The sequence below is a fragment of the Nelusetta ayraudi genome, unplaced genomic scaffold (assembly GCF_046127955.1).
Source record: "Nelusetta ayraudi isolate G7.1 ecotype Tasmania unplaced genomic scaffold, CSIRO-AGI_Nayr_v1 ptg000009l, whole genome shotgun sequence".
Lineage (NCBI taxonomy): Eukaryota > Metazoa > Chordata > Actinopteri > Tetraodontiformes > Monacanthidae > Nelusetta > Nelusetta ayraudi.
Window position 1 is genome coordinate 224,435 of NW_027466059.1, and position 15,407 is coordinate 239,841.

The window sequence follows — 15,407 nt, forward strand, 5'->3', positions numbered from 1 at the left end:
TGCAGTGCACATGCATGTGTGTGTGCCTGCATGACATCACCCCCCTCACTTCTCTTTAAATAGCTCTCAGTAGCTTCTGTCACTGTAGTTGGTTTGCGAGTAGATAGTGAGCGGCGCAGGGCCTGGAGGTTGCAGCAGCGGAGCCGCAGCGCTCTGGCATCCACCCACCGCTCCACGTTGCCTCTTGCGTGTGCGCGATCGTTTTTTCCTGCACGTACGTAGCAACTTGCAAACTCGTGTGTGACCCAGTACGGACAGAGATTTCTTATTTCTCTATTTTACACTTTCGCCCGTCTGCATCTGTGCAGTGAAAAAGGCAGCCGGCGAGGCACGCCCGTGGTTAACCTCAGGGTGGGTCGCGGTGCCGCTGCTCAGGATGTCCCAAACCCGGCAGCCCGCGGCAGCAGTCGCTGGGCCCCTCCGCTTTGGACACGGGACATCGTGCGTGGAGGTTTTCACTCGCCCGGCGCTACCTAACGCGCGGGCCTCGGACGCTAGCCGTGGCTCTCCTCTCCCTGCAATACAGTGGTTGTGCCCAGAGCCATGACTCTGCAGTAGAGGTGTGGGTCAGAGAGGTGGGGAGGAGGGAGGGAGATTGGGGGGGGGCAGAGCACCTGCATCGTCAGCAACATTGCGCACACTCCATCCAGCGCTCTCTTTCTCTCCCCCCCTCTCTCATCTTTCTCTCCTCTTGTTCGTCACATTTTGTCTCCCCCCCACCCCCCGGTGTTGTCAGAATGCTTGGTCATTGCAGCGCACCGCGCTGACAAGTCCGACCCGCGTGCGCAGTTTTACTGCGTCAAATGAGAGCGTGACACAAGACGCGTAGAAGCACGCAGACTGTGATCAATGACGCTTGTGTCTCCCTGCAGCCCAAGCTGATGGCGAAGGACCTGCTGGACCTGGTGGCCTCGCATTTCAACCTGAAAGAGAAGGAGTACTTTGGAATCGCGTACACGGACGAAACGTAAGTGGGAGTCGTTAACGGAGCGGCGCCCTCGGTTTGGTTTTCCACGCATCCTGCCCAGGCCGCGCCTAAAACGCCATTTTACTGCTCCTGCATTATGCAAATGTCAAGCACTCAGGGCACATCGAAGATGTTTTTCCTGACGTATCCACTTTCCGACGTGGCTTCACGTTAACGCAACATCACCGCTGGCTGTGGCTGTTGTATTTGTTTTGTCTTTTGGGGGGGTCCTATTAGTATGTAGCATGTTTAGCTTCATTTGGCCAAAGTTGCTGTCCTTCAACAAATGTCACCTTGAATATCAGACTCAACCATAAACCTCTTTATTGTGTTCCAGTGCTGTTTCAAAATAAAAGACAGGCAAGTTTATTCAAAAAAAACAAAAAAAAACAAAAGGTTCCCATGTCATGTCACGTCAAAGCTAGTAATCATAGCTTTGAAGTCTCCCAGCAGTGACTTCTCTGAGATGCCCCCTGCTTGAAATGCAAAAATGACATTCAAATTATATTTATTTTGTTTGCTGACCTGGAAGTCCTGAAGCGGCGCTCCGTCGCCCATGACGACCCCATGCAAACACGCCTATGATTTACATGCAGGTGTGCGTCGCGGCGTTGCCCGGCCTTTGTTTGCTATATGTGTTTTTGTTTTATCTCGTCAGGCACCCATGCCAAACAACACTGCCCCCCCACTATCCCAACCTCACCCACTGCTCTCTGGCATTTACACAACTGCAACAGTGTTGCTCCAGTGAAGCAGCTTCAGCCTTACTGTCTCCACCCCCCCCACACCCCCACACACACACACACACACACCAACACACACACACACAACCCTCCAGGACTAATCCCATGTTGTGTAGATTTGTTGCCTGTGACTGGAGAGGTTGGGGGGGAGGGGGGGGGGGGCTGAGCGAGGGCCAGAGTGAATGAGATTGAGAGACGCAGGCAGAAGGAGCGAGAGTTTGAGAACGATGTTGTTCAGTTGCTCAGGAGACGGTGCAGGGGTAACCAGGGTGACGAGCTGTCTCTGCAGTTTTTTTCCTCCCCGCTGGAGTTGGTGGGGGAGACAAAAATAAGCTGGGGGGTTGGGGAAACTGGAGGAGGAAGGGTTTAAAAAAGAAAGAAAAAAAAAAACAGGAGCTTTTGACAGATAACGATCGTAGTCATCGGGGAAATGTTTTGTTTGGGTTTTCATTTTTTATTTTGCATGAGGAGCTCGCAGATGTTGTTGAAAAAAAAAAATGACACTAATGCACTAATTTCTTGCTGTTTGTGTTCCTCGCCAGTGGCCATTTCAGCTGGCTGCAGCTGGACCGCAGAGTGCTGGAACACGAGTTCCCCAAGAAGTCTGGGCCCATTGTGCTCTACTTCTGTGTCAGGTGAGTCGTCCGGTGTGAAGACGCTTATTGGTTGATGAGTGGGGTGTGTGTGTGTGTGTGTGTGTGTGTGTGTGTGTGTGTGTGTGTGTGTGTGTGTGTGTGTGTGTGCAAAGCCCCCGTCAGCGTGTGCACAGGAGAGCGTCTCGCCGTGGTGATGATAAAAGATTAAATTCCCCATGTGATGGTCGTCCCCTGCGGAATGATTTGGACTCAGGTGCTGCACTCCCATCGCCAGGGCTTCCCATCCAGATGTGAAGAGTGGGGGGGGGGAATGAACACAGCATCCAAATTCTGTTAGATTTTTTTGTTCCATGCACAGCAAAGCAGAGCATCTATTTCAATAACAAAAAAGATTGCAAAACAAAAGCGATATTTCTAACATTTCAACAAACTACAATTGCGATTTGCAGGTGTTACCATCGAATGGTGTGAAGCGCATAAGCCGTAATTCTCGTAAAATCTCGTCCCGCGAGATTCACGAGAATTACATTTGTGTTTGTTTGCTGTCAAGAATGGTTGTCATGTTTTTCTCTTTGATTGCTTGTAAGAAATAAATAATCCCTCCTAATCTCCTCCTCCGTCCAAACGTAACGCGCCATTTTCATTTGAAGTGAACTGATCTCGTGACCCCGTACGTCACGTGCACAGGTGACGTGCAAATGCGGAAAAAAGTGTTTCCATGACACTTTTGCGATACACCTGCATATCGATACGTCTGGAAAAACCACCTCATGAGAGCGTCGAAACCTTTCCTAGTTCAGATGTTTCAATTACCAGTTCTTTATTGCGATATTTAGGTTTTGTGCAATTCTTGGGGTAATGGAAACGCAGCTACTTGCGTGATTGGTAGGAACTTGCCGCGTCGCTGGTTTTTTTTTCTGCACAATCCTCTCGCTCTCTCGCATATAAATCAACCAAACATATTTTTTGTTGTGCCATGCCTACTCGCCCCTTTATTCAGATATATAGATTTGAGGCTGTTACCAGCTGTGATGTTGAACCCATACAGAAAGTGTGAGTGCCCGACTCGAGGCCCCACCAGTGGTACGCTGAGAAATGGGCCGCTGCGCTGGCCCAGACTCCCTGTGCATATTTTAATAATCTCCTCCACTAAATTTCCAATCACCTGGTAGGGTTATTAAATCAACCCTGCGGCAGCCCCACACTCCCAACTCTTGGCCTTTGTACTGCTTAAGCAGTGGCTGTGCTCGTGTGAAATCCTGATTAATCTCTATATGCAGTTACCCAAAATAGTGTATACACACATCTGGAAAAGAAAAAAACTTGCATAAATATTTCAATACCAAATTTATTCAGGCATTATATTGTTTTCTTTTTTGGCAATAGTTTTTTTTTTTTCTGCAAGAAATTTCGTCACTTGAGTACGTCGGTATCGCGTCCTTGGAAGGTCACAGAAAATGAGAAGAAACTTGACCTGACAAAAGAGTTTCTGATTTGGCCTCAGCTGCACGGCCCCGCCCCCAACCCCCGAAAGAGAGCGAGCCGAGGATTTATTTTGACGTCCTCAGCACCCGAGGGAGCGAGCTTAAGATTAGCAACGCCCGGGGAAAACGTGACGCAAATTAAGTGGACCCTAACAATGCCATTGTGGAGTCACTCCCAGCGTTGACATTTATGAAGCGGCACAGGCCAGCGCGTAATTGGGGCGGCTGAATGTTGGAAGCGTATTCTTAGCGCGTACACCTCACGTCCATTCAAGTCGGAAAACAATGGTGTTACCGCGCGCGCAACTGCGAGTTTAAGTGTAATTGATATTACATTTAACCGTGATATTAATTATGTCAGCACAGTTTCCTCCTGCCCTGCCGTCGCTCCTTCACTTAAGACCGCCTGTACATCCGTGTGTGTGTGTGTGTGTGTGTGTGTGTGTGTGTGTGTGTGTGTGTGTGTGTGTGTGTGTGTGTGTGTGTGTGTGTGTGTGTGTGTGTGTGTGTGTGTGTGCATTTACGACTAATAGGTGTTTGAGGATGTGCCGGTGCTGTGGTGACAACGTGAACTTTGACACCGTTTTAAGGCGTCACCACCACCACCACCACCACCACCTTTTCTCTCCCAAATTTCCAGCCAATCTCTAAACTCAATCTCTTCAAATGTCACGTTGACTGTACCCCTCTCGCCCACGAATCACCTGCCCCCTTTTCTTTAAGTGCACACACACACACACACACACACACACACACACAAGCAGATGCAGCATTAGAATGGAATGAGCATCGGCCCAAATGTCAAGCCTGAATCCATTACCAGCGCCGGCGTATTGCTTTCATTTGCACATGGCGCATGTTTTTCTTTGTACTGACTCCATGCAGGTGCATTGGCGTCGTAGCGTTAGTACATCTCTCAGGTGTCGTGCCTGTGTCTGCGTTTATCGCGATAAAAAACCTGGTGATGGAAACGCCTGGACTTCGGAAAGCCTTCTTAAATATCGCTAAAATGTTTTTGACGCTCTCACGAGGGTGCTTTTTCAGACGTATCCATACAGAGGTGCATCGCATTGACGACTGAAACAGCTGCTCCAAAACGCAAAGTGGGGCCTCTTGCGATTATTACGGCTTATGTTATTATGGAAACACCTGCAAATCGCAATTGGCACTTTGTCCAAATTTGAGAAACATTGCTTTTATTTTGCGAAGTACAAGGAAACGCAGCTGCTGTGATGCAGGTGTGGTCCCCGTCGCGCGAGCTCGCCTCCATGATGACAGGAGCGTGCGCGAGTCTCATCAACGCATTGGCTTTAATTAAATGCTCGCGCCACGTATTGACACGGCCCCCTGTCATTCTCTCTTGTGTTGCTCAATTGGAAACACGATTTAAGCCCCCCCGCCCCCCAACCAACACCCCCTCCCCACTATTGATCCACCCACAATCCGCTTAACTCCACTATCCATATAGTGATCAGCGCGAAAAAATCGACGACTCCATCGTCCGCGTGCACTAATAGGGCCACGTGTTCACGCCGCCGCTGCGGTCGCGCGGCCGAGGGTGTGTTTCATATTCGTCCTTGCGATGCACCGAAGAGGCGCCGCTGAGGAGCAGCTTCCCCGGCGTGCCGTCAAAAGTTGCCCCCTCCTCCCTCTTCCAGCTCTGGATGCATTTTTCTCGAGCTATATTTAGACGGCGTTATGATGTTGCTTTCACCCACCACCACCACCACCACCATCACTCCGCCAGAAGTGGGTTACTGTGCTTCTCCCACCACCACGGTGCGTGCACCAGTCCCGTATGTGCGCGCGGTGGAGCAATCAATGCACACTGCTGATGGTGCACAGAGGCGGACAATGTGCGCGGCGGTGCGTGGCGTGCGCGTTCAGTCCGTGAGCGTGCGTGCGAGCGCGCGAGTTGGTTCCGATTGTGGAATGTGCTCACGCACAAACTAATCATGGATCGCTGCCCAGCCCAGCGACCACGGAGAGAGAGAGAGAGAGAGAGAGAGAGAGAGAGAGAGAGAGAGAGAGAGAGAGAGAGAGAGAGAGACGGTTTAAGGGGAAGTGAAAGGTTGCTGGTGCGCAATTCAGGCTTGGTATAGTCTGCCCCCTTCTGGTGCTTTTGGATATTGCACCTATAACACAAGTACAGTCTACTATTTATTTTTTAGTTTGTTTGTTTTACTTTTGTTTCCACAGACAGAAAAATCAGTTGGTTAAACGAATGCTTTTTAACTCCTGAAAATGTATTGAAGTATTTTCTTTCCCTATTGTCAGATTCTACATCGAGAGTATCTCCTACCTGAAGGACAATGCCACCATTGAGTTGTTTTTCCTTAATGCCAAGTCCATCATATACAAGGTAAACTTTGTTTTCTCACTGATCTGTGAACAAGTGACACTGTGCATCAAAAAGCTGGTGTATGAAATTTAAATGTTGCATTTAAAATCTTTCTCTCGAGGTTTAAAACATTTGTCTTAATAGAGAAGCATTGGCATCTTGATAAAGTTATATATTTTCAGTCTTTGTATGCCAATTTACTTCGCAGTCCCCCCCCCGGCTGATATTAACCTTTTCTTCACTCTCTACTCCGTAACACAATGTAATATAATGTTCCAAAGCTTTATTACATTTAATGCCACAGGTCTTATTAGTTGTGATTCCAAGGGTACAGTGGATTTTAAATACATGATAACCCGTCAGGTGGTTTTAGTGCCACTCCAAGTATTGTTATCGAGCTTAACCAGTTTGACTCAATGAGAGCGACAGCTGGTGGGAAGGAAGCGAGGACGAGATGTGACCGACACGCTGTCACAAAGCGGTGACTTCTCTTGTCCATAAGAGGGCGTAAATATCCTGCAAACCAACAGTGGAGAGCAGCTTTCTCATGGAGGCTTGAAAAACTTGGACTACCTCCATTAGAGCCATGATTTCATCCGCTGGCAGCAGAACTTTTAATCATCTTTTCAATCAGATCGCACTGCTGTAAAAAAAGAGGAAAAAAAAGCACCACAATGGGCCGTTGACACAGCTTTTATTAGAACCCTTCTGAAGTAGGTGGACTTCTTGCCCTAAACCATAATAACCAATGATTTGTCTCAAAAGTAAAAGAGAGAAAAAAAAGACCAATCATATCTTAGGTCACTTTGATCGAGATCCTGCTGATGTGATAAGTAGAAATGTACGTATTCTCCGTACCCACTCATGCATTTAATCATTGTATTGCAAGTAGAAAGACTTGGTGGTTCCACCATGGGAACAAATACAGTGCAGCAGCGTGCAGTGTATGACAGCCTGTCGACTTGCTGGGTGGTACAACCAGGGTGGGTTCGCTCTGTCTAGTGTTTCATCCTGCCTCTCAGAGCCCCCCCACCCCCAACCAATTAAGTGGCGTATTGTAAAGGAAACATTCCTGGAATGTTTGACCCACTACTCACTGACCCTCTCCCCTTTCCCTTCCCCTTGATTCATGCAAGCACGCCAGCTTACCTCCTGGGTGCGTACGCGACCGTCGCAGTGCGAGCCTGTTATTACAAGCCCTTGCGTTAAACAGACAGTCCCACCGCTGCGCCCAGCCTGTATCGCTCACACATTTGATTACACGCAGAACCTCAGATCTCCGTTTCCTGCCGCTCCTTCCTTTGCCCTTCAAACGTCCGCAGGTTTGCAACAAAAAAAAAAAAGAAAAAAAAGAAAACAAGCAAAGCGGCTGAAAATTTACAAACTAATCAGTATTCAGTTGCACGAGTGTCCGCCCTCAACCGTGAGAGCCTTTCTTCCCCGGCCCCTCCGCTTTGCCCCTAATCGCCCAGTTCCATCCACATGAAGAGGTGATGAAGCTAAAAGTAGGGGGAGATGGAGGTTAAGTTGCCGCGAGATGAAAGGGGCTGCGATCTCAAGTAAATGGAGGATGATTAGAGAGTTGAGGTCCAAACACGGGCAGAGGGAGCGGCGTGTTATTGGCGGCAGCAGCAGCAGGAGCAGCAGTCTGACTCCCGTGTCCGTTCTCTCCCCTCCCTGCCCCTCCTGCAGGAGCTCATTGAAGTGGACAGCGACGTGGTCTTCGAATTGGCTTCCTATATTTTACAAGTAAGTGAAGTTGTCTTTTTATTGTTATTGTGCCCGATATCCTCATGTTCTATATCGACAAGGGATGCAAATTATTGATCGATTCATTAATCGTTAGTTGATTGACCTTATCGATCGATTAATGATTAATTGATAAGCGGTGATTTTTCCTGAGAACATAAATTTCACTGTGGAAATATGTAAGGAACACATTATTTAACCCTTAAATAATAACGTGACCCATTTCTACATTAGAGAACAGTAAAAACACCCTAGACATTTGTCCTCTGACTTGAAGTTGACTTCTCATGGGTCACGTTTCAACTTTTGTTGTTTAAAAGTAACTTGTTCTAGGTATATTATGACCGTCACAGTATCTACAGGTGAATTGCCCTTTCTTGCCACCACACTGTAATAATGATATTAACTAACCATGTAAAAAATGTTCAATTCATTGTGACTAATTTAATTTAATCGATTAAATTCATAATTGACAATTAATCGATAATCGATTAATTGTTAACACCCATAGACAGTGTTTTTTTTGTATCTATTGTTTATCCCTCGTCTCCCTCTGCACCGAAAAGTTCAAAACTCTTTGATGTTGGAAAGATAAATCTCTCCATCAGCCTTTAATCCCAATCGGCGGCATCTCTCCGTCTCCCCGCAGCCAAACCTGCGGCAGACGACGAGAGTTTCATTATCTAATCAGGTTATCAGTTTGTCAGTAATCTGCAGAGACGCCAGAGTGCTCGCGAAAACCCTGAATTGGCTTTCAGCTAAATTCACATTGCTGTAAGGTTGCCATGGTAAAGCGGAGACTTTTCTCTGCACCATCTCAGCTATGGTAGCTATTTCTTCCTGTCGCCCGTCACACTAGATCAGTCCATTAACATACCGCTCCAAGTTCATGTTACGCACCCCGACCAGGCAGATCGGTTCGACCTGATCAAATATCTGCACTGTCGACCTGCGGTGGGTTTTTTTTTTTTTTTTTTTCATGATTTAACTACATTGTCACTGCCCTGTTTTCGCACTTGCGAATGTGAATTGTTATTTTCTTCTCACGCCACTTTTCCTCCTCCCTCTGTGTTCCACAGGAAGCTAAAGGTGACTTCACCGGGTAAGCAAGCCCTTTAATTTGCAAGCATTAAACACAGTGCTCATTTTTAAATCAATATGTCAACTTTATTCATTCATTGTGCGGATAGTTTCAACGGTTCATTGAAAGTGCCATATTCCAATTCTTCAAACTTCCAGAAACAAAAAGCTAATTTAGCCCTTTGTTTACGGCTTCCAACCAAAGAGCTGCTTTTTAGGCTCCTGCTTAAACTGATGTTGAGTTGAACCTCGGCATGATTGGAAAGAGAGAGACCGAAAAAGGTCGCCATGTTTCTAGAGTTTGAAAGAAATACCTGGCATGGGTGACTAACCTGGGAGCGCTGTCGGTGCCCTCCGTGAGTAAAAGCTTTGTGTGTAACATACTCGGTTAGGAACAAACAGAGCTTGACCCACTGACGGCAGCAAGGACATTTATTCAATCAAGCCTAAGCAAGTACAACAGGAACAACCGTGTTCGAAGCAGCCCGGGATCTGGATGTATTAAGCTGAGTTGGCCTCACTGACTTTCCCTGCGCCGTCCCAACCAATGCCACTTTTCAGTACTCGCACAAACCTTCTCATCCCGGAAAGCTTTCATCATCGTATTTGATTTGCGTGTCATCCCTCGCGCGCCCGTCCCCTCGCTGCCGTAGCGCGGCTAGCAGATGAGCAGCCGTCACCCCTGACCTCATTTCCACCAGTGAGAGGAGCAAATAAACACAGTGTGCATCCGAGGGGCCGGAATGTGACACACTCTGGAGACATTCCTTCATCCTGCCTCCCCCTCTCCTCCCACACACACATATACTGCTCCCCCTTAAAGCCCAGTGGGGCCTGCTCGCTCTCTCAAAGTGCAGGACACTGTACCCCCACCTTTCAGATTATGTTTCACTGCGTGGCTCGCCGCCGCACCTCAAAACGGGATCACGGCGTTTCTCCCTTTTTCCAACAGATTCGGTTCCAAGAGGAACCAGAGAGCCTCCAAGTTTGCCTGCTCTCAGTGTAGCAACCGGTTAACGGCTGCAAAACCAGCTGAATCTGGTTTAAATATCTTAAAAATTATTTTTTTACTTATTTAATGGAGGGAGTTCCTCACTCCCCCGCCGCATTCCACGGCTTTATCATTTGGAAATGTTGCACGGAACGGACGCAAAGGCGCTGATTAGTGAGTTAGATAGACAACCGATGCAGAAACTACAGTTGCATTCACATATTTGAGGAGAAAGAAAAGAGAAAAAGGTCCAGATGGAGCGGATGGGATCCCGTCCAGGGCTTTAGCTCATGTATTGTCACGTTCCCAGGGCTTTCCCCAGAACTCCAGGGCCTCAGTGGAGGCCGGAGAGGGGCGGCGGTGGGGGGGGGGGGGGGGGGGGATTAAGACCTCCTGCCACTGGAGGTCTGAAAACGAGTCTCTGCGGCTCTGTTTGTTTTCCCACCTCATTAGCTCTTCTTTATCTTTACCGCCTTGTTTCACGTCCTCATCTCGCGACTCTCTTTCCAGTTGACGTTCCTGTCGCGGGGTTCCCTCGCGTTCTGATTCTGTGCGTCGGATCAAAAAAAAAAAAAAAAAGTGTGAAAATAACGTGTCAGGTTCAAACCTACAAAGTATAAAAGAAACGCACAGGAGTGTGTGTATCGACTCCCAAGTCGAGTGCGGTCAAGCTGTTCCTTGGCTCCCTCCGCTTTGCACCCAAGTCTTCCATCCGGCCTGCTTTGTTTTTCACCTGTGGAATGTCAGCTCCAAAGCTGTGGCTATTCTATTTTATTTGCAGCATATATCAAGTATATCATTTATAAACATATCATGGGATACAATATAAAAGCATCTTTATCTTTCTCTAACGTAATGCAACTTTGTCTCCCCCACCCCAACCCTCACAGTAATGATGCAACCAGGTCCGACCTGAAGAAGCTGCCTGCGCTGCCCACCCAGGCCCTGAAGGATCACCCTTCGTTGGCCTACTGGTAAGGAAGTCAGTCGGTTATATCAAATTCTTCACAACGCAGCACCCCAATCCGAAGTTTCATTTTCTCCGCCACTGCCCCACAGTGAAGACCGGGTCGTGGAACACTACAAAAAGCTCAACGGGCAGTCCAGAGGGCAAGCTATCGTGAAGTGAGTGTGAACGTGCTGCGCGTCGGCGTCCTTTGTGTCCTTCTCGTTGGAGGTTGATCTCCGTTTAACCTTTCTGGTCTGTGCGTCGTCGTCCCCCCTCGCCTCCCCCTCCTCTCTCTCTCTCTCTCTCTCTCTCGCAGTTATATGAGCATTGTGGAGTCGCTGCCCACATATGGAGTGCATTACTACGCTGTAAAGGTACAGTTTTACTGCCCCAGCTCCTTTCTCGTGCACACACCCATGCGCGCCCAAGACGTTTGACTCTCTCGCGAAGCCCAGCGCTGGCGTTGGGAGACGCGATCATACTTTTTTTTTTTTTTTGTCTCTTTGTCTGCTTGCGCAAAGCCTGGCTGAGTCTGTGTTTGGTTTAACGTTTCAGGACAAGCAGGGGATCCCGTGGTGGCTGGGTCTGAGCTACAAGGGCATCTTCCAGTACGACCACCAGGACAAAGTCAAACCCAGGAAGGTGAGATGGTGTTTTGTTTTGATGATGCTCCCCCTGCACAGCCGTCCGCCTCCCTTTTGTTGCACTGAACTGTTTCAAAAAGCAAGTTTGTGTCCTGAACTTTCTCAGCATTTTATGCTTAACTGCTATCTTGGATTGTGTTTTTTTTTTTTATTATTATTATTTTTTTAGCAAGAACATCTTCTCTTTGTTTGTCAGTGCCAATTTCCATAATTGCAAGTGGCTTCTATTTGTTCAGTTTTTTTTCCAAATCCGCCGACTGGGACATTATGTTTGGAAAGAAACACTTCCAGCGCTGGTCTGATATGGCCGTCTGGAGACATTCAGCCTTTGAATGTTTTGCTTCCTGGCCTGTTTTTCTTTTTTTATGTCCGCCTCCCTGTGAGCGATCTCTCTCCGGGCCTGCTCGTCTGGGAGCTTTTTTTATGATATGTTTTATGCCTCGCTTCAGACTGGTGTCACTGGACGCTAATGGGGTTAACGGCGTCTCGCCGCACCCTGACTGACCACCGGGGCGCTGCTCGCGCACGTGCACGCGGACACTCTGGCCGTCCATAAATCCACACACACACACACACACACACACACACACACACACACACACAAACCGATGAATTCACAGCCGGTGAACTCTGTGGCCTCCGTCCTGATGAATACTTCCTGTCTGCAACAGCGTTTCCTGTTTATGACTTCGATTGTGTTCTTTCAGTCTGCCTTTCTGCCTGCCTGCCTGCCTGTCTGTCTGTCTGTCTGTCTTTATGTATGTCTGTCTGTCTGTCTGTCTTGCAATGTCTACTTGCACCTCCACTGATGCCGCCCAGGCTAAAAGAGCTGCCCGCTAACGCTAACTTGGCTTAATCCCTTGCTGTAAAAATACAGCCGGCGCGTCGTCTGAGCGAGTCGTCAGATTAAAGAAGGAAAGTGTGACTGCTAATAAAAGCGTGAATAGCATTCTCTGCGGGAGACTTATCAACCGTTCAGCCTCCATGGCAACAGCCATCGTGAGTCACCGCCCGGTCCGCCGAGCTATGTCGCCGACTCCATCACACACACATACACACACACAGTCGACATTTGGAAACAAAGAGGGTGCATGAGCAGGTCTTCCCGCCCACCCATGTGTGATTTTTTTTTTTTTTTTTTAGTCTGGAGAAGTTTGACCCCCGCCCCCCAAGGAGATTTGCGGCCTGCGTAATCTTATCGGGGAGCAACTCAATGCAAATAAGCCTAGTAATGAGTTTTCTAGCTGATAACGGGGACCAACACGCATGTTGGCCTCTCTGCTCAGTGTTCCAGAGGCAGGGGTTCTCACACAGCTCCCTGCTCAGTGTTCCAGAGGCAGGGGTTCTCACACAGCTCCCTGCTCAGGGAGCGTTCGCTGCGTCCTCGGTTTGTTTCTCCCGCACCAGGAGTTCACCGCCGTGAGCCATCGAGGGGCGACGGAGAGCAATTATCGGACGTCGCGGGGCCGATCAGCCTCTGCAGTCGCGTCAGAAAACGCTTCATGTCCTTTGCGTTGGCTGTGCACGCCACTAAGTGGCCTCACGCGGCGGCCTGCGTAAAGTGCGTGTGTTCTGGAGGTGGCTGCGTGTAATTGGTCCTTTTATTGGGGGGAGAGATTCCTGTTGTGCGCAAAACCGTCTACTGCACCTTCGCCCACGCCCCCCTCGCTTAACCGCAGGCCACATGCAGGCGCAACTTTACTAACACAAAAACGGGTTTACTGCGGAGCCGCACACTGTACTAATGCCTCATTAGTGCGCTCTAACTCGCTTGTAAGACTGGGGATTACAGGCCCGTTTGTTGACTGACTGGCCCGACTGATTAGGAGCCAAGATGGAAACGCTTCTGTCACGCTGCGAGAGAGACCGCCGGCTTCGCTTCATGCTTTCTCCCACTGACTGCACGCAGACGCACGCATGCGTGCGTTCCTGCCTCCGAGTCCAGCGAGGTCAGCGAGGTCAGCGAGGTCAGCGAGGAGCCCGCGGCATTTCGAAAAGTTCGTCCGCTGCGCGTCTGACAGACAGAAACTTTTCGAGTCGACTCCACTTTTTTTTCATTGCTTTTGGAGATAAACGCCAACCCTCCCAAATATCGCAGCTAAACACAAACACCAGGAAGTGGCCCCTCCCCTCCCGCTGGCCGAGCGTGTCACCACGACAACCGGCCGGTCATTCACCGTAGCCCCACCCACGGCTGAAACAATAGCCTCTCAGAGTCAGGTCCGGTTCTAAAAAAAAAAAAAAAAAAGCAAAAAAAAAAGAATTAATAATCCGGCCTCCCAGTTTGCAGTGCCGCCTTGTGCTTTTTTTAAACTCTATTCTCCCTGGAATCCCCAGCGGGCTCCCGCCGCACCGGAGAAAAAGGCCTTTGCACTCTATCAGATCTGACCTTTTCATCCGTAATGGGTGTCTGCTGGGGTGTGCGGGCTGACGGGGAGGGGGGGGGGCTGTGGGCTCCGAGCACACGAGCAGCCGGTTGTTCATGAATCACATTAGTCACTTCCTCCATTGTGTGCTTTACAGTCAAAGGGGAAGAGGAGTTATTGGAACACAGCGCGCGACACATGTACCACCCCGGCCCCAAAAAAAAAGAAGCTGGCTTTTGTCAGTGATTCTATTCACGGTAGAACGCAAAGACTTCAAAGCTTCACCCGGCGCCATTCAGTTATGTAACTGAAAGTCTCATTTCGAACCTGACTTCAATGCACTATGTATACAGGGTGTCCCAAAACATTTGACACCATTTTTAAAGCAATTACTGAAAACCGCTACGTCTAAGCTCAGTGAGATTGAACAGTTTCGGTGCTGAACATCATCGGTTTATCGTGGGACCCATTTCATAACCGCGCGGCGCACGTCAAGCGGGTGGTGTCGCAACCGGGCGACTGTGTGCGAGCATATTCCAAGACGCGAAAGGAGTGAACGGCAAAATCTGTTTCTGTACATTCAGTGAAAATTTGAGGAAATTTCAACAAGAATTGCCAAAAGCCATTGGCCTCGAAATGATGTCAAACTTTTTGCGACACCCTGTATTTGAACACTTGTGTGGCCGCTCTGGCCCAGCTGTGAACGTATCCAACAAGTGAAGAATAACAATCAAAGGCACGGCACTTTCTCCATGCCAGCGACGGTTCACTTGTTTCCTGGCACGAAACCCTTAGAATTTGCCAAATCTTATCTCCTCCACATGTAGTCAACACACACACACACACACACACACACACACACACACACAGTACTGGAGTCATAGTTCCACTGCTATATTTAGCACCATGCTACATTAGCACTTTGCACTTCACTGAAGGCGCGCGGCGTGAAGCGGGGAGCCGATGAGCGTTTGGATAAACTCCCTCCCTCTCCCACCAACTCCAGGGGGCTCGTGCGTAGTTTTCGCCGGGGCTCTCCCGCAACGTCGCCCCCCCCCCCCCTCTCCGCGGCGCGTCACGTGCGCGCCGTCCATTGTTTCCCGCAGGCTGTTTAAACGACTCGGCCGCGTCCTCTCCCTCCCCCGAGCTGCCTTTCTCCTCTCCGCCTCCCTCTTCCTGTTTTTTTTTTTTTGGCCTCGCTTCTCGCCCCTTGGCTTCGCTTTATCCCAGAATCCTTTGTCCCCGTGCGTGCGTGCGCGTGCATGTGTGTGTTCGCGTCTGCTCCAGCTGACAGACGCACCCGCTGGTGCTCCGAAATCGCCGGCTCTTTAACAAGAAACAGACTCAAACTTGTGCAGGGTGAGTGCGTGCACGCCTTCGTGTGTGTGTGTGCGTGTGTGCGTGCGTGCGTGCGCGCAGCGAGGTCCGACCAAACAAAGCACGGCTGCTTCAGTTGCTGAGACCGTAGAAAGCTTCGTTCCCCCGTCATCACTCCTC

General features: G+C 49.2%; 1 protein-coding gene across 10 annotated transcripts in view; it reads left to right on the plus strand.

Moving 5' to 3' along the window:
- The window catches only part of frmd4a (FERM domain containing 4A), a 99,649-nt gene that overhangs the window by 68,460 nt on the left and 15,782 nt on the right, over positions 1-15,407 (plus strand). For all 10 annotated transcript variants that reach the window (XM_076019147.1, XM_076019149.1, XM_076019146.1 and 7 more), the window contains exons 3-11: positions 873-967; positions 2,253-2,345; positions 6,068-6,152; positions 7,824-7,880; positions 8,960-8,982; positions 10,842-10,925; positions 11,011-11,076; positions 11,217-11,274; positions 11,456-11,542. In XM_076019147.1, the coding sequence (XP_075875262.1) occupies positions 873-967; positions 2,253-2,345; positions 6,068-6,152; positions 7,824-7,880; positions 8,960-8,982; positions 10,842-10,925; positions 11,011-11,076; positions 11,217-11,274; positions 11,456-11,542 (648 nt within the window). The remainder of the gene's footprint in view (positions 1-872; positions 968-2,252; positions 2,346-6,067; positions 6,153-7,823; positions 7,881-8,959; positions 8,983-10,841; positions 10,926-11,010; positions 11,077-11,216; positions 11,275-11,455; positions 11,543-15,407) is intronic.